The sequence below is a fragment of the Takifugu rubripes genome, chromosome 15, assembly GCF_901000725.2.
Source record: "Takifugu rubripes chromosome 15, fTakRub1.2, whole genome shotgun sequence".
NCBI classification, from domain to species: Eukaryota; Metazoa; Chordata; class Actinopteri; order Tetraodontiformes; family Tetraodontidae; genus Takifugu; species Takifugu rubripes.
The window spans coordinates 6,161,901-6,189,604 of NC_042299.1; the positions used below are offsets into that span (position 1 = coordinate 6,161,901).

Below are 27,704 nucleotides of genomic sequence, written 5' to 3' on the forward strand. Positions count from 1 at the left end.
AATGATTTAATAATAAATCACGGTGTGCCGTCATGGACTCTGGTCGTTATTCTAATTCATGCTGCATGTTAACAGCAGGAAAACCAGCTGACAATCTTTGAATATTGCACATCAACCTGTCATCTTCAATGCTACCACACATCCGAAGCTTCCTGTTCACAGTGCGCTTTTACAACACAGCTTACTTGTAAAAATATTTTGTAAAAAAGAAACTCCGGCATTTGTCAGCACCAAGTGTAAATCAGATCATATTAAAAACACGCTTCGGTACAGCTAACAGGCTAGCTGGTGGCTACTGTTGTCAATTGCACTTCAGGAGCTAGCAACCTATTTAGAGAACTATCCAAATAATTATTTTAAAAAATGCCGTGTGCAAATGAGGCATTTGCAGTACTTCAATTGTATTGCAACAAAAGCTAATAAAGACCTTAAAAAAATACCTGAGCATCTTTAGGAATAATTTTTTGGTCTACCTCACACAAAGACCACAGTTTATGAGAGTGAAGGGCTCCGAGTCACATCGGTTTATCTGCAGATCGGTTGCCCCACAGGGAACAGTTCTGGCTCTTTTCCTGTTCACCCTCTACAACGCGGACTTTTCATACAGTTCATCATCATGCCACCTCCAGAAGTTCTCTGACGACTCTGCTGCTGTTGGCCTCATCACTGATGGGGACGATACAGAGTACAGAGGACTTATTCAGGACTTTGTGGACTGGAGCCTGCGGAACAACCTCCGGATCAATGCCAATAAAACCAAGGAGCTAGTGGTGGATCTCCTCAGGCGTAACAACCTCCCGCCTGCACCGGTGAACATCCTGGGAACGGGCGATGACGTTGTGAAGTCCTAGGATTACCTGGGTGTTCACTTAAACAATAACCTGGACTGGACACACAACATAGAAACCCTTGTCAAGAAGGGCAATAGCAGACTGTTCCTGCTCAGGAGACTGAGGTCTTTTGGAGTGCAGGGACCACTCCTGAGGACTTTCTATGACTCTGTGGTGGGATCAGCCATCTTTTATGGGATAGCCTGCTGGTCCAGCAGCATCACGGACAGGGACAGTTGGAGGATGGACAGACTGCTAAGGAGGGCCAGCTCTGTCCTGGGATGTCCCCTGGACTCAGTGGAGGTGGTGGGAAACGGGAGGTTGATGGCTAAGCTGTCATCCATGTTGAACAACACATCCCACCCCTACAGGACACCCTGACAGCACTGGGCAGCTCCTTCAGTGAGTGGCTGCTCCACCCTCGCTGTGTGAAGGAGAGGTATCGCAGATCTTTCCTGCCGGCTGCTGTCAGACTGCACAACAAATATAATGGCCGCTAGTCTGCAGACTAGTGGACATAAATAAATGTCTAAATTTACCACTGGACTCACACAATAACTTTACAATTCTCTAATAGCATTTCAACCATTCTGCACACACTGAATAGTATGTATTCTGACATGTATATTGTATACACTCTCTGTACTATGTACAGGCATACAAAAGGCTGATTATCCATTTATCTTGGATTATTATATATAGAATTTTTTATATATTTTCTATTATTTCAGTTTTTTTCTGTGTGTTTTTGCTGCTATTGCACTGTAAATTTCCCCACGTGGGACAAATAAAGGAATCTGAGTAATTTTTAGAGCAGAAATTTTATTTGCAGAGTAGCGCCTTCCGAAAATTGTCTTCTGTATAATTTCCCGCACCGTAAGCGGGAGTATGTCACAGCGATCCCAATTGGCGTGAGACGGAAATGGAGCACACCGTGATGTCCAGTGTTGAGGCGGTGGCCAACCAGGGAAGTGGGTCGTAACGATGTGTTATCCGATGTGCTTTCTTCATAAAATCCATATGTACAATATAATTTCTTGCTTTTATTACTGAATGAGCCACTCTTTACTCTTTTAACTGTCCCTCGGTGGCTGTAAATACATTTTTTTTTCTGATTTCAATTTCTGCAAGAATGAAAGACAATGCGTTTATGTTGTTTGAAGACATTGCAGAGGAGAACTGTGTTTGTTTGCAATAAAAAGGAAAATTTAAAATTTAAAATGGATAGAACTGAAACATTCCATTTTTATGAATGCACCAACCTTTTATTTTGCATATCAGCCTGACGTCTGCGTTACTGCATTGGTGGAAAGCCGAAGTAAACATTGTTGTGATTCGGTAAAACACCTGCAGCTGGGTGGAATTCCTGGGTGGGAATCCCGCTGGTTTCCCACTTGTTTGGATATGGTGGAAGGGAAAGTTGAGTTTAGACTTACAAGTGCATCCAAGAACATAACTAAGGAGTGAAAGTGAGGTTTACCTGTGCTTGCTCCTTTAGGGTGGACAGTAACGAGAGCATCTCATTCAGATCATTGAATGGATCTTCAATGACTTTCTGGTGGCCGGTTTCTATGGGCTGGACCAGGGTTTGGAGGTTGTAGGTGTTGGGTGCTGTCCTCGGGTATAGCGATGGATTTGCTCCAGTTAGAAAGTACTCCATGTTGTTGGGGAAGGGTTGAGCTGGCAAGTATGGAAAGATTCCTGCAGAAAATACACAAATATTTGCACTTTTACAGTTTCTGTGCTCTACATGAAATAAGTAGTCAGGAGCTCCAGTGGGACATGGGGTTACTGGGGCACCACTGGAACTTTCCGATTGGAGCTCAGCTGGGCAGCGAAAGGATTGGACAGTGGGCCGTGGCAGGAGAGGTTCCAGGACATGTCTGGAGCACTGCCCGCAAATGTACCGAGTGCCGGGCCGGAGAGCTTTACTCACGGGGTCGCCTCTTCCTTTGTGAATGCATGTGTGTGTGTTCTTTGCATGTTCATGTGTGTGTGCACAGAGTGTAAAAACAGTCATCTCCCCTCCCTGGAAACCAAAAAAGGTTCTTCTACACTACAGAGAAAAGAAAGGATCTTACCTCCATGCGGCTGTTGTACAACGTACTGCATTCTGGTCACGTTGTAGGGGTTAGAGTAGGGAGCAGTTCGGGACCTGGTGCGCTGGCGAACTTTTCTCTTCACCTCTGGAAGAAGTTCAGGGTGGTCCTTTTTGAAATAAGGCTGGAAGAAGTGGTGAACGCAGTTGGAAGTGACGCGCACAGGTTTGACTTTTTTGAAGCCATAGTGGTGAAGCTGGCGGATAAAACTTAAGAATTTGATGCCTTTAAATTTGCTCAACCCCCTCAAAGTTTCAGAGGTGGGAGACAACACCTGGGTCTCTAATAGAGCTTTATCAATGAGGATTCCATTACCCACATTGTTCCAAATGATGGCAGTGATTTCTGGAGTATTTACCAGAAACCAAAGTTTAGCAGGAAAGGTTGCTTAAATGTGTGGAGAGTCCACCAGGTTCCATGTTGCTGCTGCAGAGGGAGCTTTCCTATCAAATCACTGAAGAAGAACCAAAGATTCTGACAAACTTAGAGCTGGACGTTTACAGAGACACCTCACTTCTCTTCAAAATGCAAGCAGTTGGTGATTAAATGTATCATCAGCCTACACTTGTAAAATGATCATAGACAGGCCACTTTGACAAAGTTCAAAGGAAATTTCTCTTTGAAATATTTTGGGATGTAACAGGTGTATATTCGCTACATCGCTACAGTAGAAACAACTGATGATTGAATGAGGATGATGAGATGATGGATCGGGCCCCAGACAGGTCCTTCTCAGCTGTGATGCTGACTGAATCCCAGTTCTGCAGAGGGACCGTCCTGCATGCAAAGCCTCAGCACCCTCCCAGCCTTTTCTATGGCAATCTCCCACTAGGCCTGCTCCCATGGTGCCATCAGCTACAGCATGACAATGTTCCTTATTCCTTCACAATAAAAGAGAATACATTCTTTCATAGAAATATGAATATATGTCTTTATCTATCTTCTTTGGAATAACCTGAAAACAAAGTCTTGATTCAAACGCATCCTTGCTACTCCGCATAAAAAAATAAATTAAAAAAAAAAGAGAATGAGAATATAACCCTGTCTGATAAAACAAATGATCAAATATGACAACCCCAAAGTAACACATTACAGCCCGTAATCTGTCTTCTTTTAATCCCACTTGCAGAGGATCTTTGTGTGGAAAGAGTTCAGAATTGTGACATTTGGGGAGTAAAAATAAACTCGGACAATTCTAGTACAAATGAAATGATCAATAAAATCTTCTTTATTGTATCATTTCCCGCATCTTTGGTGTGCGCACCGTGATGTCCAGTGTTGAGGCGGTGGCCAACCAGGGAAGTAGGCCATAATGATGTGTTATCCGATGTGCTTTCTTCATAAAATCCATATGTACATCATCTCTTGCTTTTATTACTGAATGAGCCACTCTTTACCCTTTCAATTGTCCCTCGGTGGCTCTAAATATGTGTTTTTTCTGATTTCAATTTCTGCAAGAATGAAAGATGCCTTAATGTTGTTTGAAGACATTGCAGAAGAGAACTGTGTGTGTTTGCAATAAAAAGGAAAATTTAAAATGGATAGAACTGAAACATTCCATTTTTATGAATGCGCCAACCTTTTATTTTGCACACTAGCCTGACGACTGCGTTACCGCATTGGTCGAAAGCCGAAGTAAAGATTGCTGCGATTTGGTAAAACACCTGCAGCTGGGTGGAATTCCTGGGTGTGAATCCCGCTGGTTTCCCACTTGTTTGGATGTGGTGGAAGGGAAAGTTGAGTGTACATTTACAAGTGCATCCAAGAACATAACTAAGAAGTGAAAGTGAGGTTTACCTGTGCTTGGTCCTTTAGGGTGGACAGTAACGAGAGCATCTCATTCAGATCATTGAATGGATCTTCAATGACTTTCTGGTGGCCGGTTTCTATGGGCTAGAGGTTGTCGGCATTGGGTGCTGTCCTCGGGCAGTTAGAAAGTACTCCATGTTGTTGGGGAAGGGTTGAGCTGGCAAGTAATGAAAGATTCCTGCAGAAAATACGCAAATATTTGCACTTTTAGAGTTTCTGTGCTCTGCATGAAATAAGTAGTCAGGAGCTCCAGTGGGACATGGGGTTACTGGGGCACCACTGGAACTTTCCGATTGGAGCTCAGCTGGGCAGCAAAAGGATTGGACAGTGGGCCGTGGCAGGAGAGGTTCCAGGACGTGTCTGGAGCACTGCCCTCAAATGTTCCGAGTGTCGGGCCGGAGAGCTTTACTCACGGGGTCGCCTCTTCCTTTGTGAATGCATGTGCGTGTGTTCTTTGCATGTTCATATGTGTGTGCACACATGGACATGCAGTGTAAAGAAAGTCATCTCCCCTCCCTGGAAACCAAAAAAGGTTCTTCTTCTACACTACAGAGAAATAAAAGGATCTCCGTGCGGCTGTTGTACAACGTAGTGCATTCTGGTCATGTTGTAGGGGTTAGAGTAGGGAGCAGGTAGGTACCTGGTGCGCTGGCGAACTTTTCTCTTCACCTCCGGAAGAAGTTCAGGGTGGTCCTTTTTGAAATAAGGCTGGAAGAAGTGGTGAACGCAGTTGGAAGTGACACGCACATGTTTGACTTTTCTTCTTCTGCACTACAAAGAAATGACAGGATCTTACTTCCATGCAGCTGTTGTACAACGTAGTGTATTCCGGTCACATTGCAGGGGTTCCGCCAAGGTATCTTTTAAAAATATATTTTCTATTCTTATTTCAATTTTTTTATGCGTGTTTTTGCTGCTATTGCGCTGTAAATTTCCCCGCGTGGGACAAATAAAGGAATCTGAATAGTTTTTAGAGCAGAAATTTTTATTTAAAGCGTCGCGCCTTCCGAATATCTTCTTCTACTGTATCATGTCACGCATGTTAAGCGGAATTGTATCACAGCGACGTCACTTGGTAGTAGATGGAACTGCAGCGCACCGTGATATCCAGTGTTGAGGCGGTGGCCAACCAGTGAAGTGAGCTGTAATGATGTGTAATCCGATGTGCTTTCTTCATAAAATCCATATGTACAACATCATCTCTTGCTTTTATTACTGAATGAGCCACTCTTTACCCTTTCAATTGTCCCTCGGTGGCTCTAAATACGTGTTTTTTCTGATTTCAATTTCTGCAAGAATGAAAGACAATGCCTTAATGTGGTTTGAAGACATTGCAGAAGAGAACTGTGTTTGCAAACAGATTCAAATTTTGAGGTGCTTTTAGATGTGGAAAAATATAGAATTATTATAATGATTTAATCATAAATCACGGTGTGCCGTCATGGACTCTGGTCGTTATTCTAATTCATGCTGCATGTTAACAGCAGGAAAACCAGCTGACAATCTTTGAATATTGCACATCAACCTGTCATCTTCAATGCTACCACACATCCGAAGCTTCCTGTTCACAGTGCGCTTTTACAACACAGCTTACTTGTAAAAATATTTTGTAAAAAAGAAACTCCGGCATTTGTCAGCACCAAGTGTAAATCAGATCATATTAAAAACACGCTTCGGTACAGCTAACAGGCTAGCTGGTGGCTACTGTTATCAATTGCACTTCAGGAGCTAGCAACCTATTTAGAGAACTATCCAAATAATTATTTTAAAACATGCCGTGTGCAAATGCGGCATTTGCAGTACTTCAATTGTATTGCAACAAAAGCTAATAACAACCTTAAAAAAAATACCTGAGCATCTTTAGGAATAATGTTTTGGTCTACCTCACACAAAGACCACAGTTTATGAGAGTGAAGGGCTCCGAGTCACATCGGTTTATCTGCAGATCGGTTGCCCCACAGGGAACAGTTCTGGCTCTTTTCCTGTTCACCCTCTACAACGCGGACTTTTCATACAGTTCATCATCATGCCACCTCCAGAAGTTCTCTGACGACTCTGCTGCTGTTGGCCTCATCACTGATGGGGACGATACAGAGTACAGAGGACTTATTCAGGACTTTGTGGACTGGAGCCTGCGGAACAACCTCTGGATCAATGCCAATAAAACCAAGGAGCTGCTGGTGGATTTCCTCAGGCGTAACAACCTCCCGCCTGCACCGGTGAACATCCTGGGAACGGACGATGACGTTGTCAAGTCCTATGATTACCTGGGTGTTCACTTAAACAATAACCTGGACTGGACACACAACATAGAAACCCTTGTCAAGAAGGGCAATAGCAGACTGTTCCTGCTCAGGAGACTGAGGTCTTTTGGAGTGAAGGGACCACTCCTGAGGTCTTTCTATGACTCTGTGGTGGGATCAGCCATCTTTTATGGGATAGCCTGCTGGTCCAGCAGCATCACGGACAGGAACAGTTGGAGGATGGACAGACTGCTAAGGAGGGCCAGCTCTGTCCTGGGATGTCCCCTGGACTTAGTGGAGGTGGTGGGAAACGGGAGGTTGATGGCTAAGCTGTCATCCATGTTGAACAACACATCCCACCCCCTACAGGACACCCTGACAGCACTGGGCAGCTCCTTCAGTGAGTGGCTGCTCCACCCTCGCTGTGTGAAGGAGAGGTATCAAACATCTTTCCTGCCGGCTGCTGTCAGACTGCACAACAAACATAATGGCCGCTAGTCTGCAGACTAGTGGACATAAATAAATGTCTAAATTTACCACTGGACTCACACAATAACTTTACAATTCTCTAATAGCATTTCAACCATTCTGCACACACTGAATAGTATGTATTCTGACATGTATATTGTATACACTCTCTGTACTATGTACAGGGATACAAAAGGTTGATTATCCATTTATCTTGGATTATTATATATATATAATTTTTTATATATTTTCTATTCTTATTTCAGTTTTTTTTCTGTGTGTTTTTGCTGCTATTGCACTGTAAATTTCCCTGCGTGGGACAAATAAAGGAATCTGAGTAATTTTTAGAGCAGAAATTTTATTTGCAGAGTAGCGCCTTCCGAAAAACGTCTTCTACTGCATAATTTCCCGCACCATAAGCGGGAGTATGTCACAGCGATCCCAATTGGCGTGAGACGGAAATGGAGCGCACCGTGATGTCCAGTGTTGAGGTGGTGGCCAACCAGGGAAGTGGGTCGTAACGATGTGTTATCCGATGTGCTTTCTTCATAAAATCCATATGTACAACATCATCTCTTGCTTTTATTACTGAATGAGCCACTCTTTACCCTTTCAATTGTCCCTCGGTGGCTCTAAATACGCGTTTTTTCTGATTTCAATTTCTGCAAGAATGAAAGGTGCCTTAATGTTGTTTGAAGACATTGCAGAAGAGAACTGTGTTTCCAAACAGATTCAAATTTTGAGGTGCTTTTAGATGTGGAAAAATATAGAATTATTATAATGATTTAATAATAAATCACGGTGTGCCGTCATGGACTCTGGTCGTTATTCTAATTCATGCTGCATGTTAACAGCAGGAAAACCAGCTGACAATCTTTGAATATTGCACATCAACCTGTCATTTTCAATGCTACCACACATCCGAAGCTTCCTGTTCACAGTGCGCTTTTACAACACAGCTTACTTGTAAAAATATTTTGTAAAAAATAAACTCCGGCATTTGTAAGCACCAAGTGTAAATCAGATCATTTTAAAAACATACTTCGGTACAGCTAACAGGCTAGCTGGTGGCTACTGTTGTCAATTGCACTTCAGCAGCTAGCAACCTATTTAGAGAACTATCCAAATAATTATTTTAAAACATGCCGTGTGCAAATGCGGCATTTGCAGTACTTCAATTGTATTGCAACAAAAGCTAATAACAACCTTAAAAAAATACCTGAGCATCTTTAGGAATAATTTTTTGGTCTACCTCACACAAAGACCACAGTTTATGAGAGTGAAGGGCTCCGAGTCACATCGGTTTATCTGCAGATCGGTTGCCCCACAGGGAACAGTTCTGGCTCTTTTCCTGTTCACCCTCTACAACGCGGACTTTTCATACAGTTCATCATCATGCCACCTCCAGAACTTCTCTGACGACTCTGCTGCTGTTGGCCTCATCACTGATGGGGACGATACAGAGTACAGAGGACTGATTCAGGACATTGTGGACTGGAGCCTGCGGAACAACCTCTGGATCAATGCCAATAAAACCAAGGAGCTGCTGGTGGATCTCCTCAGGCGTAACAACCTCCCGCCTGCACCGGTGAACATCCTGGGAACGGACGATGACGTTGTCAAGTCCTATGATTACCTGGGTGTTCACTTAAACAATAACCTGGACTGGACACACAACACAGAAACCCTTGTCAAGAAGGGCAATAGCAGACTGTTCCTGCTCAGGAGACTGAGGTCTTTTGGAGTGCAGGGACCACTCCTGAGGTCTTTCTATGACTCTGTGGTGGGATCAGCCATCTTTTATGGGATAGCCTGCTGGTCCAGCAGCATCACGGACAGGAACAGTTGGAGGATGGACAGACTGCTAAGGAGGGCCAGCTCTGTCCTGGGATGTCCCCTGGACTCAGTGGAGGTGGTGGGAAACGGGAGGTTGATGGCTAAGCTGTCATCCATGTTGAACAACACAACTGGTCAAATAATTATTTTAAAAATTGCCATGTGCAAATGAGGCAAGTGCACATTCAATTGTATTGCAACAAAAGCTAATAAAGACCTTTAAAAAAAAACTAGGAATAATCTTTTGGTCTACCTCACACAAAGACCACAGTTTGTGAGAGTGAAGGGCTTCGAGTCACATCGGCTTATGTGCAGATCCGGTGCCCCGCAGGGACCAGTTGTGGCTCCTTTCTTGTTCAGCCTCTACACACTGTGTAACGGTTCTAGCATTTGAAGCATATATTATGACTGTGTTATCATTGAGGTGGACCGGAGCGCACAGTCCTGACCAGTTTGCTGGTAGGTGAGCATACGTGTTGTGTCCACAAAGCCACCAACCGTTGTTGATAAAATACCTGTCCTTCTGTCATGGTGCGCATTGTGAATAAGTGCAAGTGCAATTATAGCCTCTTGGGCACGATTGTGTAGTCTTGTTAAACATTTGGAATCACAATGACGATCTTGGACACATTCTTCATTACAGGCTGTATAATTGTAGTTGGTTCGCCTTAGACAGGATGTTCGGTAATTTAATCTTATAAACTCCCCTTTTGCCCACTCCTATGTGAAGAAAACAACGCCCTTCCGGGTCCTTCATTGGTTTGGCGGTTACCCGTGGGGTGTGTACGGAGACCGGTAGCAGTGAGCATACACAGCAATTTGAATGGTTTTGGGTGCGCGCCATGAAGTTAGCACCACCATGTGTTTAAGCTGAAAGTATGTAACAATTCACTACTGGGATGTAACCATGACTGTTCTAAGTGATTGACTACAGTACGTTTTGTACGTGCATGTCGGCTATTTTGCTCTGAAGTAATATTGCCTCCTGTTGGAAGTTCCAAAGGCTGAAACTCACAAGTCCCACCATCACAGCACTCACAACAACCAGGAAGAACAACATCATTTATTTTTCTCCTCTTCTCACGTTCTGACGGGGTTCAGCCGCTGCTAGACCTATACAGGCCGTCAGCCGTTTATGGAAGAACTGTCACTGCTCCCTCGTTTTCACCTGGAAGTGTCCGTTGTTTCCTACAGTGGGAAAGATGTACCCATGAGGGTCGTTCCGCTATCCGCACCGCTGTAGATGTCTTCAAAAGGATCTGGAACGGACCTTCCCAGCGTGGGTCACTCCACTTGGCTCTTCGAATGCGCTTCACCCACACATAGTCTCCCACGTCAACGCTGTTATCTTCTTCCTGGGGAGGCAAAGCCATATCTGGCAGATTATTCATTCTTTGAACATCTTTTGCTTGCAGCATTTATCTGATGTAATCTGCAACTGTCATTTCTACTTCATCATCTCCTGTCTTTTGTTGGAATGGAGGTAAGACGTAAGGTCTACCATACATCATTTCAAATGGTGACAGTTTCACTAAATCTAGACAATGAATCCATGATTTTCCTGTTTCATCCATGCATCTTCTTAACCTTGACTCAATTGTGCCATTTGCTCTCTCTCCGAGGCCTGCACTCTGTGGATAATATGAGCAATGATTCTTTAATGTTAAATATTTGTACTACCCTGTCAATTATTTCATCCACAAAATGTGATCCATTTTCACTCCAAATGACTTTTGGATCTCCAAATCTAAGTATTATTTCTCTACATAGCGCTTTTGCTACTGTTACTGCGTCTGCTTTTGCTGTAGGAAAAACTTCATTCCATCTGGTAAAAAGATCAATTAACACGAAGCAATATCTCTTTCTTTCACAGGGACAAAGTTCAATGTAATCCATATAAATCGTGTGAAAAGGATAGGATGGTATAGGTGTTTTACCTTTCTGTGGCTTAATACCTCCCTTAGAACTATGCTTCAAACAAATTGGACATGCTAAACAAATTTTTTTAGAGTAAGATTGAAATCCTATTGCATAGAACTGCGATTGTACTACCTTCACCATCCCTCCTGTTGAGACATACATATACATATTTCTTGGCAATAAAGGTTTTCCATCAGGCATTGTGTAAATTCCATTCACTATCTTAGCACTGTTTTTTTTCCCACTGTTGTTTTTCTGTCTTGCTGCTCTCTGAATTACTGCGGCAATTACTGCTTGCAGATCTTGCACTATGCGCCATCCATTAGATGGTGGAGCTTTCTTAACTGGAAACAATGGTGTATTTACAGGTAAGTCATTGCTTTCTCTGATGACTCCAGCTTTCAGTAGTGACTGTAAGACTGGTTTTATCCCCTCCTGTACATCAGGTTTCAGGGGATATTGTCTCTGATGAGGCCTATAATCACTCTTTGGTCTGATTTTAACTGGTTCTGCTCCTTTAATCAATCCTACATCTGCAGGTCCTTCTGACCACAATTTAGGAGAGAGTGAACTTAGTTTCTCTTCCTCTTGTTCTGTTAGCAAAAACAAACCTCATGTTTGTTCATGCGCAACACTGAGATGCTGTGAGGGAGTGAAAGCCACTCTTTGGTTCATCGTGACCTTCCACACTGTATCTGCTGCTGTACCATCTATCGGGAGCCTCCTGTTTCCAATCAATCAAGGCTGACCACATTCTTGCTTGACATCCTAATTACTTCCACATACCATCCTTTGGCTTAGATACTGATATGTGTATGACTGAGCCTGGAACGTGATACAAAGCTGTTGCCAATAACAGCAGGCAGCTTACCGTTATCAATGCAGTTTCTTCGTGAACATAAACATCTTGTACCACGCCCGTAATTGTCGTTGGCAGCTGAGCACACTTCTTGTCATACTTTGGATCTGGTGGTCCACCATAACGCATGGTTACATGCAGTGTATGTGGATTGTGCCATTCAGCTGTGTCTAACACAAGCTCGCATATTTTATCTTTTACAAATCTGGCGGAATTTGCTGGACCGGCATTTTCTATGACATCTAAGGTCCAATAGAGTACTGGCTCATCTAGGCCTTCCAAGACGTTTACTTGTGGTCATGCGTTGGATTTTAATTTGTCCTTTCTTCCCAGGTAACAATGCAATCATCAACTGAGAGATTATGTCACGTCCTAATAGATTGACTGGACATTGTGGTGACAGAATGACTTGAGTCTTAGCTCGTAACCCTGACACAGGGTCTATAATATTTACATCTTCTGACAGTCTTGCTTAATTTACAACTCCATTTGCTGCAGAACAGCATCTTTTACAGCTGTCTTTCCTGCCCCAGTATCCACAAGAAACCATAACAAAACTCCTTCAACTTCCAACTGAGTTTTTGGTCTTTTAATATTTACACTGAAAATCTCCTCATGATTCAAGATTCCCCAGAGCGCTACAATGGGGATCCCAAGCTCTGTCATCCCTTCCTGACTTCCTGTTCCCTGCTCTTCAGTCTGCAGCCACACACATTTGCCACTGAGGGAGCCAAGGTGGCATACGTCATCAGCTACCTGACAGGAAGAGCTCTCCTCTGGGGAACTGCAGAGTGGGAGAGGCAGACTCCTGCCTGTGTTTCATTCCAGGCCTTCTCGGAGGAGCTGCGCAAGGTCTTCGGGCTGGGAGCTACGGGTCCAGATGGCACTTCTGAGCTCCTCTCCATACGGCAGGGAAATCAGTCTCCATCGACTTCCGGACCAAGGCTCGTCAGAGTGACTGGAACCTGGCTGCACTCCGGGATGCCTTTCTGCATGGTTTAGCAGAATATATCAAGGACGAACTGGTTTCTTATCCTCTACCTGCCACACTGGATGAACTCATCGAGCTCAGCACTCGACTGGATCTCCGTGTCAGGGCCCGGAGAAGAGAAGGGAGACAGAACCCCGCACTTTCCATGGCAGCTCACCGCCTGAATTTCCCCTCCCCTTCTGCCCCTGTTCCTGCTGACCCAGAACCGATGCAACTGGGTCGCACCAGACTCACACCAGAGGAGCGTCGGCGTTGCCAGATGGGGAACCTCTGTATGTACTGCTGGCAATATGGACATTTTATCTCTCTCTGTCCGTTAAAAGGCAGAGCTCCCCAGTGAATGAGGAAGTCCTGGTGAGTCATGTGGGAGTGAAATCTTCCTCTCAGATTAAACGCCCCCTCTTTCTAGCCAAGCTTCTTCTCGCCGATGACTCTCACACCCTGGCCACCTTCATTGACTCCGGTTCCGATGGCAATATTATGGACGAGGGCTTGGCTATGCAACTCGGGCTAGAGAGGATTCCCCTCAACCCACCGATTCCTGCCAGGGCCCTGGATGGTCATCTTCTGGGAACGGTTGCCCACCAGACTGCCCCTGTTCACATGATGATTTCTTGGTAACCATCATGAGACCATCCAGTTTCATCTCCTGCCCTCATCCAACATTCCTCTGATCCTGGGCTTTCCATGGCTCCGCAAACACAACCCGCATGTCGACTGAACCACAGCCACTATCCCCAGCTGGAGCGGTTTCTGCCACCAGGTCTGCCTTCGGGATGCATCAATGCCGCGCCAGACTACGCTCCCCAGCACCTGCCTGGACCTGGCCAGAGTCCCTGCTGAGTACCACGACCTCAGGGAGGTGTTCAGTAAGGCCAAAGCTACCTCGCTGCCCCCCACCGCCCTTACGACTGCTGTATTGATCTGAAGCCTGGCACGTCACCTCCTAAGGGGCGCCTCTACTCTCTGTCTGGTCCAGAGCGGGAGGCCATGGAGAACTATATTAATGACTCTCTGGCTGCTGGAATCATACGCCCGTCCTCATCCCCTGCAGGGGCAGGATTCTTTTTTGTGGACAGGAAGGACAAGACCCTGCACCCTTGCATCGATTACCGGGGTCTCAACGACATCACTATCAAGAACCGGTACCCCCTACCACTCATTTCCTCTGCCTATGAGCTACTTCAAGGGGCCAAGATCTTCACCAAGCTTGACATTCGTAATGCCTACCACCTCGTACGCATCAGGGAGGAGACGAGTGGAAGACTGCCTTCAACACCCCCACTGGACATTATGAATATTTGGTGATGCCATTCGGTCTCACCAATGCCCCCGCTGTCTTCCAAGCCTTGGTGAATGATGTCCTCCGGGACATGATCAATAAATATGTGTTTGTCTACTTGGACGACATTCTTATCTTCACTTGCCTTGATGATCACATTCACCATGTCAGGACGGTGTTGCAGCGCCTCCTGGAGAATTCGCTGTTTGTCAAGGTTGAGAAATGCGAGTTCCACACCCAGTCGGTGGCCTTTCTTGGCTACATTGTGGCCGAGGGACGCTTGGAGATGGATCCTGCTAAGGTGGAGGCGGTAAAGTCCTGGCCAGTTCCTGAGACCCGTTATCGACGCTTCATCCGGAACTATAGCTCCATTGCTGCTCCCCTCACCATGTTGACCTCACCCAAGAGTCCCTTCCGCTGGTCCCACGCTGTAGACTCTGCTTTCCAGACCCTGAAGAACCGGTTCAGCTCAGCACCCATCCTCCAGGTCCCGGACATTGAACGACAGTTCGTTGTGGAGGTGGATGCTTCCGATGTTGGAGTGGGTGCAGTCCTGTCTCAGTGAGCAGCAGGTGACCAGAAACTCCATCCATGTGCCTCTTTCTCTCGGTGTCTTTCACCGGCCGAGAGAAATTATGACATTGGCAATCGGGAGCTTCTGGCTGTCAAGCTGGCCCTAGAGGAGTGGTGACACTGGCTTGAAGGGACTAAGCAGCCCTTCTTAGTTTGGACAGATCACCAGAACCTGGAGTACATCCGAACTGCTAAGAGACTCAACTCCCGACAGGCACGATGGGCCCTCTTCTTCACCAGGTTTGATTTCTCCCTCTCCTACAGACCCGGCTCCCGCAATGTCAAACCAGACGCATTGTCACGCCAGTTTCAGAGAGAGGGGGATGAATCCATCTCTGCAGACACCATTCTACTGTCTCCTTGTGTTGTCGCATCCCTGACGTGGGAGATCGAGGAGAGGGTGAGAACCTCTACAGAGGGGGAGGCTGGTCCCAGTGCTTGCCCCCCAGATCGCCTGTATGTGCCTGCAGCCCTAAGGTCAGAAGTGCTCCAGTGGGCTCATGCCTCTAGGTTTTCCTGTCATCCGGAGATCCAGAGAACCTGTGACGTCCTCCAGCAACGCTTCTGGTGGTCCACGTTAGAGGAGGACACCCAGGAATATGTCAATGCCTGCCCTACCTGCAACCAGAACAAGTCTTCACGTCAGGCCCCATCCGGTCTTTTACAGCCACTTCCTGTGCCGCATCGTCCCTGGTCACACATTTCTATAGACTTTGTCACTGATCTGCCACCATCCGAGGGGAAGACGGCCATACTTACAATCATGGATCGCTTCTCTAAGATGGCTCACTTCGTCCCCTTACCCAAGCTCCCATCAGCTAAAGAGACTGCCCAACTACTTCTCGACCATGTCTTTTGTCTCCATGGAATTCCTGTGGATGTGGTCTCAGACAGGGGACCCCAGTTCTCTTCCGTGTTCTGGCAGGAGTTCTGCAGATTGCTGGGAGCCACACCAAGTCTGTCATCAGGGTTCCATCCTCAATCCAATGGCCAGACTGAAAGGGTGAACCAACAGCTGGAAACATTTTCTGCCTTTCCTTTAATCATTTTTCAGAAGGGTAGTGCCAGAAATAGCATTAGCATATAAGGTCACTATGACTACTTCCTCTCTCTTGGTGGTTGGCAAGCCACATATTGGTGCATTACCACCACCAACAGATGTGGAGTGTGGATTTTCACACATTTGTAGTATTAGCACATGCACTTTAAAGGATAATACCGGTGGGCCAGCACTAATACTCAATTGGTACAACTTCGCGGGCCAAATATAATTACATTATGGGCCAAATTTGGCCCACAGGCCAGAGTTTGACACCTATGATCTACAACATGGAGGGATTTTGAACTGGTCTTTTGCCTGTCCTTGTCCCATTCTGAGTTATATGAGTCCCTACAGGACGTATAATCTCAGACTTCTATACTTCCTTTAAAATCCTTTCTTGGTACTTGTCAGGCTTCTACCTCAATGAGGCGGACAAGTCTTGCCTCTGCTTCCAACACAAGAGGATAGTATAGGATCCCCATGACAATTTTGTCGAGACCCCCAATGGGTCTTGGTTTCCTGAATGAACCTCAGTCAATTGCGGGAATGCTCCTTACCTGTCTGTGTCGTTGGTTCACCAGAATGTAGTTTGGAGTCCGTCACTGGAGGACTTCTCATCTCAGGAGGCCGCCCGACCGGCCTCGAGCTGAATTCACGACCGATGTCTTTGATGCAGAACCGCCGTTGATGGGTTCTGGCACAGTCTGGCACAGCCTTCATTGGTCGGCATCCCGCTGATGAGATTCCCTCACAGATGTTGGGATCCGGCTTGAAGGACCAAATTATGTTAGAGTTGAAACAGAGCAACCCAGCAAAACCCTGCATGAGTCAACAAAACACACAGACACACGGGTGGCCTTGCAACAGAGAACGAGCAGCAGTTCACTCTGGAACACCCTCCGTCGTTCTGCTGCTCTGCTGCAAACTTTCTTCCTTTATTCACATCAGCTTGTTATGTCCCTAGACGCTTTTAAGGTTTCAGATTACAATCTCACAGTAAATCTGGTGCTCTGGACAAGTGTACTAAATCAAGAGGGGTGAAAAACACTCTGATTCTTCTTCATCTACTTAGGTGCTACCGGTAAACATACAAATGCATTTAAACAATAATAATAGAATAATAATTCTCACAGTATACAAAAGGCTGAATATCCATTTATCTTGGATTATTATATCTATAAAAATCTGTTCCTCGCCCTCCTGGGCGGTGCTGCCTTCCTTCAGACTCAGGTCCTCTACCAGAGACCTGGGAGTCTGAGGGTTCTGCGCTGGATCTTAGCTGTTCCTAGGACTGCGCTGTTCTGGACAGCGATCTCTGATGTGGTTCCTGGTATTGAAGCCAGCTACTCAGGTTGGGTGTTACTGCCCCTAGTGTCCCAATCACTACTGGGACCACTGTTGCCTTCATGCCCCACATTCTCTCCATCTCCTCCTTCAGCCCTTGGTACTTCTCCAGCTTCTCGTGTTCCTTCTTCCTGATGCTGCTATCACTTGGGATTGCTACATCTATCACCACCACTGTCTTCCAGTGTTTATCCACCACCACTATGTCAGACTGGTTGGCCACCACCATCTTGATGATTCTTCTCTAAGAACATTTTTCTATGAAGCCATGTCAATTGTTAACAGTCGCCCACTCACAACTGATAACATCAGTGATCCCAAAAGTCTAGAACTACTTACCCTAAACCCTTTGCTTACCATGAAAAACTCTGTCCCGCTGCCTCCCCCAGGGACATTTCTGGCTGAAGATGTGTATGCCAGGAAAAGATGGCACAAGGTACAATACCTAACGGAGCAATTCTGGAGTAGGTGGAGGAAGGAGTACTTAGCAAAGATCACCCTCAGACAACGCTGGCACTTTTCAAGACAAAATGTTAAGATTGGAGATATTGTCATTTTCAAAGAGCAATGAGTGGAGACATGGATGTTTGCAAAGATGGAGATGGACTGGTTTGAAAAGCCACAGTACAAATGGCAAACAGAAAACTAGGGAAAGAAGGTCAAAGACTCACTAATATGTCTGTTCTTGAACGCCCTATTCATAAATTAGTTGTGCTTGTAGAGAACAACTAAAATGTGTTCAAATGTAATCAATTTGTAAACACCTACCTGTGTAAAGAGTTTAAAGTAACAGTTAAGACCTGGGAGGTATAAGATACCAGTTGTTTACTTCTAGCGATTACTTGATTTATTAAAATGTTTGCACTAAGGTTATCATAAATCGTAGTAATTTGGTGGAAGTGTAACTGTCTGCGAGACATGTTAATTGAAAATTCAGTCAATGTTTATTTTACATTTTTTAAAATGGTCATAATTTCATTTATTGTCTCAATTCATTATTGTTGAAATGGATTAAAAATGTATTGTTCTTTATGTTTATTTTTGATAGAGTCACGTGTAGGGTTCAGAGGTCGCAGCCGTGGCATTTTAAGTGAGGCAGTGCAGTAACAGAGAGCACCAGCATGGCTACAGGGCGGAGCGCCAACATAGTTTAAAGAAAGTATACACGGCCTTAAAATAATAATTCTGCACGGTCCAAGAGGCGGTCACGGTAACGATTGTTTTAAATTTATTTGTTTTTGTATGTTTTAATGTGTGTGCCCTTGAATAGACAGTTTGGTATGTTTTTCTATGTTACTGTGCTAGCTTGTTGGGACCTGTCTAAATGCTGGACATTTATTAAGAGACTTTCAAGAATAAGATATTTACATTTTCAAATGCTGCTTATGTATTTTAATTTCTAGTTTTCACGGTGTCTGAGGAGGATGGAGAGTTGGGAATCAAACTTTAAAAAAGACATTGTAACAGTAAAGATATATAATTCAATTCAGCAATACTACAGCCTCCCCTCCCCCACCCAGCATATAAACATTATGAAGACCACATTGATTATGAAGACTTGGAAGTACTTAAAGTTTATTTTTCGAAAAAAGGTATGTTTTATGTATAGGCACATTTTTCTGTTGTCATTTTTTTGTATAAATGAAAAACCTATTATTCTCAATGTTCCTTTTCTTTGTGTTTAGAAAAGTGCACCTCCTAATAAGAACGACCAAAAAAGGGGTATTAAAATTAATTGAAAAAAAAAATGGAGACAGTCACATGTAATGTCAATATTTGTTGTATCGAGGAAATTTTTTTTTTTTTTAAATGGATTATCTAATTTTAGTGTTATATATTTGAAGCATAACTTAATCACAATCAATAACAACCAGTAAAGAAAGTCCCCATCAAAAGTTTGAACCAGACAAGAATTTAACTTGTTAGTGGTGTACTGTTAAATTCTATTACACAAGGCCACTGAAGTAGTCTGTGACTTACTGTAACTGTCCGTTTATTTGGTCTAACAAAATCCTAAAGACAATTTCTGTTTAGCGATACCTACAAGGGAGCGACCGTATCTTGTCTCGATGGTGAAGACGCACATGAAAAGACGCCTTGGTGGCACAGCTTGTTTTCATGCTGCATGGTACGTTTAACAGAAGTCATGTTCGGTAAATTAGAGTTGGATGCGTTTGGTTTGAGACATCATGGCCTTTTTGTGTTTTCTCAGTGTTCTTCCCCAGACCCCATTATAGAGCCATCACCATATTCAGTGTAAGCATTTCTGGTTTTAGTTTTTGCTTAATTTTTTCTATCTTGAATTCTCCTACTGGCTTTAAAATGTTAGGGGATTAAAAACTGGTTCCGTATTGACTCATAACTTAAAGAAGCAGGTATGTGGAGTTGTCTTATTTTAATGGAGGTTGTTCACCTTAAAAATAATTGTAAAAATTAGCCAGAATCTGCAGAACAATAAATAGGCAGGATAACACAAGGTTACATAATTGGAGGTTACTTTATGATCATGGCCTTTATCCTAGAAGGGTCAAAGTCTCTCCAGAATTCAGAACCAAAACTCATTTTGTTCAACTGCTTCTTGTCCCATGAGCAACATTTTCTGAAGAAAGTTGGAGGGAAAGTGACCTTTAACAACTCCAAAAATGTTGCAAATAACCTTTTAAAAAATCTGTTGAATGAAAATTTGTAATGGATTTGTTATACAGGCCTTTCAGACCTAAAATAACACCAGAAGTAAAGGAGGTGCCAAGGAACAACCTTCATTCCTCCCGCACCCCCCAGACAGGCAGAAAAATAAACAACTCAGAAAACCTGCTCAAACAGACCAATCCAACCAGGTCAGCAAAGATTGGCTCATGATTGAAATAAATGGGACAGATCTTTTAAACTGGTCTTTTACAATTAAACTCTCAAACACTGTACTTTCCATTTGTGTAGAAAGTAACCTGTCAATTTTAAAATGTTTCCAATGCCAACTCTAACTGGTAATGACTTTATTCAACAGGCCTTTTGATTCTGCACTCAGGAAAAAACAAGAAAAAATACAAGAACCAGAAGAAATAAAGGCAGTACCGGGGAACATCCTTTTCAACGCTCAGGAAGATAATAACATGGAACAGCATTTTAAAAAAGGTGACATTTTCAGAGGAGAAATCTACCAGGTCAGTGGAGATCGGTCACAAATTTCCCAGGGCTGAAATGAAAAATGAAAAACATATCCTGAAAAGTAAAGCTTAGCTGGAATTATTACACAGGCCTTTCTGACATTTCACGACAGAAGAAAATGTGACGCCAAGAACTCCAGCTTACAGAGTCTCCTGAATTTGACTGACTTTATGAATGATATCAGTTCATTGAGAAGGATTGGAGACACGTCCATGGAGCCAAAATGCTAAAGGAGCTATTAAAGCTCAGGAAAAGCCACACCGCAACAGACCATAATGTTAAAATCAAGCTCCTGCTATCATTCAAACTGTCACTCAGTATGAATGCTCCTGCATTCATCGGAAACCTCCAGCATGTGAGTTGGCTGATTTCACTCAGTTCATTGTCTCTAGTCATCCCAGCTGGAAGTCAGACGCCCTGGTCTTGTGTTTGCAGGACGCTCATGAGTTCCTGACCACGGTCCTGGATCAGATTAGTATGGTGATGAGAGCCACATCAAAGCAAAGCGTTCAGAGCATCGTCTGCCCCCGTGAAAAAGCATACGCAATTTTCCATCAACTATGTCAGAAAATGCAAGAGATAAAAGCGCAGTCTTGTGTTGCTGCTATTGTCAGAAGCATGATGCTAATGCAATTTTAATGTCAACGTTTCTTTACTATGAAGTTGCAATATAAAGAGCATGAGAAACCTACACTATACAAACCTGTCTCTGGATGTGATACGTGGAGCAACGGTCGAGGAGATGATGCAGAGGTACTTTACGGTGAGTTCTGCCGGTCCTCATCCTGTCACGTGAGCGCAGTTGGTTCTCATTGATTTTTTTTCTTGTTCTCTGCCTCTTCTAATGCTGCCTGTTGTCTTTTGCGTTGTTTTCACAGGAGGAAGAAGTTCAGTTCAAGTGTGAGTGGTGTGAAGGATGTAGATCAATTCTCAGTTCATCTTTGGAATCTCCACCACGGTGAGCGACATCACATCGTGGTCCAAAGCGTTTTTGTAACAGATGACAGTCAGAAATTGTCAACCTGACAACTGTCAACCTTTTCCTGCAGTGTGTTCATCCTCCAGCTGAAGCGATTTTGTTTCTTTACAAATGACAAGATATGCGACAGGTAAAAACTATCCCTAACACACAATATCTTATGAGTGTTAGCAACATCTCCTTTTCTCAACATTATTGAAGGGTGCAGCCTGCTACAGTCTGGTCAGCGTCATCAATCATCTCGGGACATTACACAGAGGTAACCTTTACAATTGTCTGACCTTCAAAAGAGCTAAAATCTTAACTGCAGCAATCTCCCTTCTTTCAGGACACTATGTCTGCAATTGTATTTATCCAGACAGGAGTCCAGATGACTTTTCAGACCCCTGGATGATCCTCAATGACGCAATTGTCATTCCGACAAATGGGGCTGAAGTTTGTGAACAACGGAGCAAGTTGGGCTCCATTCTATTTTACAAGAGAAATGTAAGAATCCACACTCCCACTGTGACACAATTAGTAAAATCTGGAATTCCCTGACATCATTCTAACATGTTGTCTATGTGTTTTGTTCTTAAGATGTGGATGTCAAAAATGATTTTGAATGACAAGTTATAGACAACCTTGCTTGAGCATTTCTGGTCATATGTCATTTTATACGTGTTGTTGGTCAAAAGTCTGAAAACTAATGGCTGAATCTAGTTTTGGCAAAGAGGAACACTGGGGAGGGTGCGCAAAAAAGTGGCATGGGGGTCCAGTGGGAACCGCAGCACCTACATCTCCATGCCCTTGTATGTTAGCAGACTTTGCTGAAATAATGGGGTTTCTCAAAGCAGTTTACAGGGGCCAGCTATTTTTCAGTGCACCCCCCCCTCTCTTAAGAAAGCCACACCCCTCGCTTTTGCACGAGAGTGATTGTCAAACATTGCTGCCCGTATACAGTATATTTCACATATGTCCCATGATCAACACATATTCACAAGCTTCAACAAAATAGCTGCACTAGCAATAGTAAGATAGTTTTACCAGTGTAAGCAAGAAGATGTTAGCCACGGCTGCATACATGACTTATTTGTAATGGAGTGTTATTATCAAATCAGTCTTTATTTGTATAGCATCTTTTACATTTGTTTCAAGGCGCTTTCCAGAATCCCAGGGCCTGACCCCAGACAAGCAACAATGGCAAGGAAAAACTCCTCTTTAACAGGAAGAAACCTTGAGCAGGACCAGGCTCATGTAGGGGGACCCTCCTGCTGATGGATGGCTAGGTAGGGAGAGGAGAGGAGAGGAGAGGAGAGGAGAGGAGAGGAGAGGCATAGAGCACAGAAACACATACAAAAATACACTATTTATGCAAGCCGCCGGCCGAGTGGGTCAAAGGGGCCGGAGGTCATCATGCAGCTCCGAAGGAGGCGATACCTGTAAATGAATACAGAAGGGGAGTGGGGGGAGCAGAAAAACTACACAAAAATCAGTATAACCAGCCTACTTGATGAGGAGGAGAGGAGAGGAAACCATGACCCAGTGGGGTGACAGAGGCCTGTCAGGTGATCATGTTTCTGGACCCCGGCAGCCTTGGCCTATAACAGCATAATTAAGATGTAAACCTAATGATTAGACGACCCCCTAAGTATGATAATTTGTCGATGATAATAACTGGAACTACAGAATTAGTAACAATAAGCTTTTTCAAAGAGGTAGGTTTTAAGTCTGATCTAAAAAGTAGAGATGGAGTCAGCCTCCCGTACCTGGACAGGGAGCTGGTTCCATAGCAGGGGGGCCTGATAGCTAAATGCTCGGCCCCCCATTCTACTCCTAGAGACTCTGGGGACCACGAGTAGACCAGCATTCTGAGAGCGGAGCGGTCTATTGGGCTGGTAACGTGTCACTAGCTCCTCCAGGTAGGATGGAGCTAGGCATCTGAGGACCTTGTATAGGTCAAAAACACCAGATGTTATTGTTTTGAAGTTTTATTTTTTGCAACTGTAATTCTGCATTGCTTATGAGTCCTCTCAGCTCCCTAAAGGTAACCCTTGTTTTCTCTAAGGATGAGTTGCATTTATGATCTGCTTCTGTTTGTGTTTTTTAAGCCCAATTGTTGGCAAATGAGGGATGGGGAGGGATTTTTTTTTTTTTTTTGCTCCTGGAGCCCAAGGTAACAGGTCAATGCAAAGCTGCCTGTGCCTGATAGCAGTATGCCTTCTGTCTCTGATTGTTTTCCTGGGTGTGATGGCCCTGGCCAACATTAGGAAACGGTGGTTTCTCCTTGTGTGTGGTTGGGTGTTCTGGTTGTTTCAGCAGGTTTGGCTCCCTCTGCTGAAGGTGCTGGGTGTGGAAATGGTGTGGCTCCCTGATTGGCCTGCACCTCTAGGAAGGGCTTAAAAGAGGCTCTGAACTTCCTGCTCGGGCTCTCCCTGAGTTGCAGCCGTGACCTGCCACACGGCCTTTTTCTTTTTTTGTTTAACTAGAATAAAACCTCTGAAAATGCAAGGTGCTGCTTGGATTTCCCCTTTTCCTATTTACTTGTTGTGATCCTCACGAGCTGATCATAACACTGGGACCACGCAGTGGTTTCTTGCAAATCCATTTACAGCACAAGATGCATCCAGGGAGGTGGACTTTCAGTGCTACAGTCAGTTGATGAAAAACAAATATTTTTTTGCAAATTTCAAACTCTACTTTTAACAAGAAATGGTTAGCATTTCAATACATGTATTTAAAATATGTATTTTCAAGTTGAACCTATTTTCTAATTTGTATTTCATTTAGTTGATATCTTTTATATTATGTATCAAAATATTTTATATTTTCAATTTATGGTGTCCCGTTTGGTAACAACACAAGCTAGCCCTCACCAAATTGAACCAGATGTTTTTTTTCTTTTTTACTTATATGTCAAAGTTGTTTTTCCAAGGTTGTTGTCTGAGTGTGTACAACAAGTATTTGCTACATGTTGACTGCTAAAATTATTCTACTAGCAAAGTGAGGATTTTTTTTTTTTTTTTTTTTTGCAGCAATAATTTCAAAGGGCTGTTTGAGGGTTAAGACATGGTTTTATGCTTGATGCCAGTATTAGGTTTAGGTCAGAGATGCTGCTGGACCAGCTGTGGTCCCAATTGGTGTGAGACGGAAATGGAGCACACCGTGATGTCCAGTGTTGAGGCGGTGGCCAACCAGGGAAGTGGGTCGTAATGATGCGTAATCCAATGTGCTTTCTTCATAAAATCCATATGTACAATATAATTTCTTGCTTTTATTACTGAATGAGCCACTCTTTACTCTCTCAACTGTCCCTCGGTGGTGTATTTTTTTTAATTTCAATTTCTGCAAGAATGAAAGACACTGCGTTAATGTTGTTTGAAGACATTGCAGAGGAGAACTGTGTGTGTTTGCAATAAAAAGAAAGGAAAATTTAAAATTTAAAATGGATAGAACTGAAACATTCCATTTTTATGAATGCACCAACCTTTTATTTTGCATATTAGCCTGACGTCTGCGTTACTGCATTGGTGGAAAGCCAAAGTAAACATTGTTGTGATTTGGTAAAACACCTGCAGCTGGGTGGAATTCCTGGGTGTGAATCCCGCTGGTTTCCCACTTGTTTGGATATGGTGGAAGAGAAAGTTGAGTTTAGACTTACAAGTGCATCCAAGAACATAACTAAGGAGTGAAAGTGAGGTTTACCTGTGCTTGGTCCTTTAGGGTGGACAGTAACGAGAGCATCTCATTCAGATCATTGAACGGATCTTCAATGACTTTCTGGTGGCCGGTTTCTATGGGCTGGACCAGGGTTTGGAGGTTGTAGGTGTTGGGTGCTGTCCTCGGGTATAGCGATGGATTTGCTCCAGTTAGAAAGTACTCCATGTTGTTGGGGAAGGGTTGAGCTGGCAAGTATGGAAAGATTCCTGCAGAAAATACACAAATATTTGCACTTTTAGAGTTTCTGTGCTCTACATGAAATAAGTAGTCAGGAGCTCCAGTGGGACATGGGGTTACTGGGGCACCACTGGAACTTTCTGATTGGAGCTCAGCTGGGCAGCGAAAGGATTGGACAGTGGGCCGTGGCAGGAGAGGTTCCAGGACGTGTCTAGAGCACTGCCCTCAAATGTACCGAGTGCCGGGCCGGAGAGCTTTACTCACGGGGTCGCCTCTTCCTTTGTGAATGCATGTGCGTGTGTTCTTTGCATGTTCATGTGTGTGTGCACAGAGTGTAAAAACAGTCATCTCCCCTCCCTGGAAACCAAAAAAGGTTCTTCTTCACTACAGAGGAATGAAAGAATCTTACCTCCATGCGGCTGTTGTACAACGTACTGCATTGTGGTCACGTTGTAGGAGTTAGAGTAGGGAGCAGGTCGGGACCTGGTGCGCTGGCAAACTTTTCTCTTTACCTCTGGAAGAAGTTCAGGGTGGTCCTTTTTGAAATAAGGCTGGAAGAAGTGGTGAACGCAGTTGGAAGTGACGCGCACAGGTTTGACTTTTTTGAAGCCATAGTGGTGAAGCTGGCGGATAAAACTTAAGAATTTGATGCCTTTAAATTTGCTCAACCCCCTCAAGGTATCAGAGGTGGGAGACAGCACCTGGGTCTCTAATAGAGCTTTATCAATGAGGATTCCATTACCAACATTGTTCCAAATGATGGCAGTGATTTCTGGAGTATTTACCAGAAACCATAGTTTAGCAGGAAAGGTGTAGGGGTTGCTTAAATGTGTGGAGAGTCCACCAGGTTCCATGTTGCTGCTGCAGAGGGAGCTTTCCTATCAAATCACTGAAGAAGAACCAAAGATTCTGACAAACTTAGAGCTGGACGTTTACAGAGACACCTCACTTCTCTTCAAAATGTAAGCAGTTGGTGATTAAATGTATCATCAGCCTACACTTGTAAAAAGATCATAGACAGGCCACTTTGACAAAGTTCAAAGGAAATTTCTCTTTGAAATATTTTGTGATGTAACAGGTGTATATGCGCTACATCGCTACAGTAGAAACAACTGATGATTGAATGAGGATGATGAGATGATGGATCGGGCCCCAGACAGGTCCTCCTCACCTGTGATGCTGACTGAATCCCAGTTCTGCAGAGGGACCGTCCTGCATGCAAAGCCTCAGCACCCTCCCAGCCTTTTCTATGGCAATCTCCCACTAGGCCTGCTCCCATGGTGCCATCAGCTACAGCATGACAATGTTCCTTATTCCTTCACAATAAAAGAGAATACATTCTTTCATAGAAATATGAATATATGTCTTTATCTATCTTCTTTGGAATAACCTGAAAACAAAGTCTTAATTCAAACGCATCCTTGCTACTCCACATTAAAAAAAAAATTAAAAAATAAGAATGGGAATATAACCCTGTCTGGTAAAACAAATGATCAAATATGACAACCCCAAAGTAACACATTACAGCCCGTAATCTGTCTTCTTTTAATCCCATTTGCAGAGGATCTTTGTGTGGAAAGAGTTCAGAATTGTGACATTTGGGGAGTAAAAATAAACTCGGGCAATTCTAGTACAGATGAAATGATCAATCAAATCTTCTTTATTGTATCATTTCCCGCATCTTTGGTGTGCGCACCGTGATGTCCAGTGTTGAGGCGGTGGCCAACCAGGGAAGTAGGCCGTAATGACGTGTAATCCGATGTGCTTTCTTCATAAAATCCATATGTACAACATCATCTCTTGCTTTTATTACTGAATGAGCCACTCTTTACCCTTTCAATTGTCCCTCGGTGGCTCTAAATACGTGTTTTTTCTGATTTCAATTTCTGCAAGAATGAAAGACGATGCCTTAATGTTGTTTGAAGACACAGGAAGGCTCTGAAGGCGCAGGAACATCCGCGACGGCGTGGCTCCAGGACAAATTTGGTCCAATGACAGCTATGTTGCTTCAGGTTCTTTGTGCTGTCGTGGTGTCACTAGGTGTGATGTTTTTGTACCCTGTCATTAACTTGTGCCAAGGCGATGATATTGCGTTGGATTGGTGTGGTGTTGCCTGGTGATCAGACTCAAATGCCCCTCTTAAGCAATAACATTTCAGTTGATTCAGATGTGGAAGAAATTTCTGACAGCATGGTAGATAAATATCCAGTATAATCGGTTGAGATATATTCTTATGTTATCTTTTACATTTAATGGCATTTATGTGTTTTGTGATACCGGTGACAAGGGGGGAAATGATCACATAACTTTCTTAATGGTGATACATATGTTTTGATATGTTTTTTGTTCCTTTTTAACAAATCAATGTTTTGTTGCAAGAATACTGGC

The 27,704-nt window shown here is 43.9% G+C and overlaps 1 protein-coding gene and 1 long non-coding RNA gene across 8 annotated transcripts; one reads left to right on the top strand and one right to left on the bottom strand.

Moving 5' to 3' along the window:
- Nucleotides 1-1,632: 1,632 nt before the first annotated feature.
- LOC105419122 (uncharacterized) lies at nucleotides 1,633-25,799 on the bottom strand. 3 transcript variants are annotated; one of them, XM_029848626.1, is made up of 7 exons: nucleotides 25,726-25,799; nucleotides 25,164-25,345; nucleotides 4,727-4,765; nucleotides 2,912-3,053; nucleotides 2,311-2,531; nucleotides 2,093-2,223; nucleotides 1,633-1,954 (listed from the first exon to the last, which is right to left on the bottom strand). In XM_029848626.1, the coding sequence occupies exons 1-6, from the start codon at nucleotides 25,754-25,756 to the stop codon at nucleotides 2,125-2,127; spliced, it is 714 nt and encodes a 237-aa protein (XP_029704486.1). In that variant the 5' UTR covers nucleotides 25,757-25,799; the 3' UTR covers nucleotides 1,633-1,954; nucleotides 2,093-2,124. The 3 variants fall into 3 exon arrangements, 1 of the variants encoding a protein (XP_029704486.1); XR_003891033.1 differs by lacking the exons at nucleotides 25,164-25,345; nucleotides 25,726-25,799 and adding an exon at nucleotides 5,379-5,736 and having other exon boundaries at nucleotides 2,912-3,810; nucleotides 4,727-4,916; XR_003891034.1 differs by lacking the exons at nucleotides 25,164-25,345; nucleotides 25,726-25,799 and adding an exon at nucleotides 5,379-5,714 and having other exon boundaries at nucleotides 2,912-3,016; nucleotides 4,727-4,916.
- Nucleotides 18,391-22,622, top strand: LOC115252714 (uncharacterized). Of its 5 annotated transcripts, XR_003891036.1 has the most exons (12): nucleotides 18,391-18,506; nucleotides 18,700-18,888; nucleotides 19,331-19,424; nucleotides 19,509-19,552; nucleotides 20,002-20,133; nucleotides 20,301-20,457; nucleotides 20,551-20,816; nucleotides 20,897-21,224; nucleotides 21,340-21,419; nucleotides 21,511-21,570; nucleotides 21,642-21,699; nucleotides 21,769-22,622. It is a non-coding gene; the product is annotated as an uncharacterized lncRNA (long non-coding RNA). The 5 variants fall into 5 exon arrangements; XR_003891035.1 differs by having other exon boundaries at nucleotides 20,301-20,816; XR_003891037.1 differs by lacking the exon at nucleotides 21,642-21,699 and having other exon boundaries at nucleotides 20,301-20,816; nucleotides 21,799-22,622.
- Nucleotides 25,800-27,704: the final 1,905 nt, after the last annotated feature.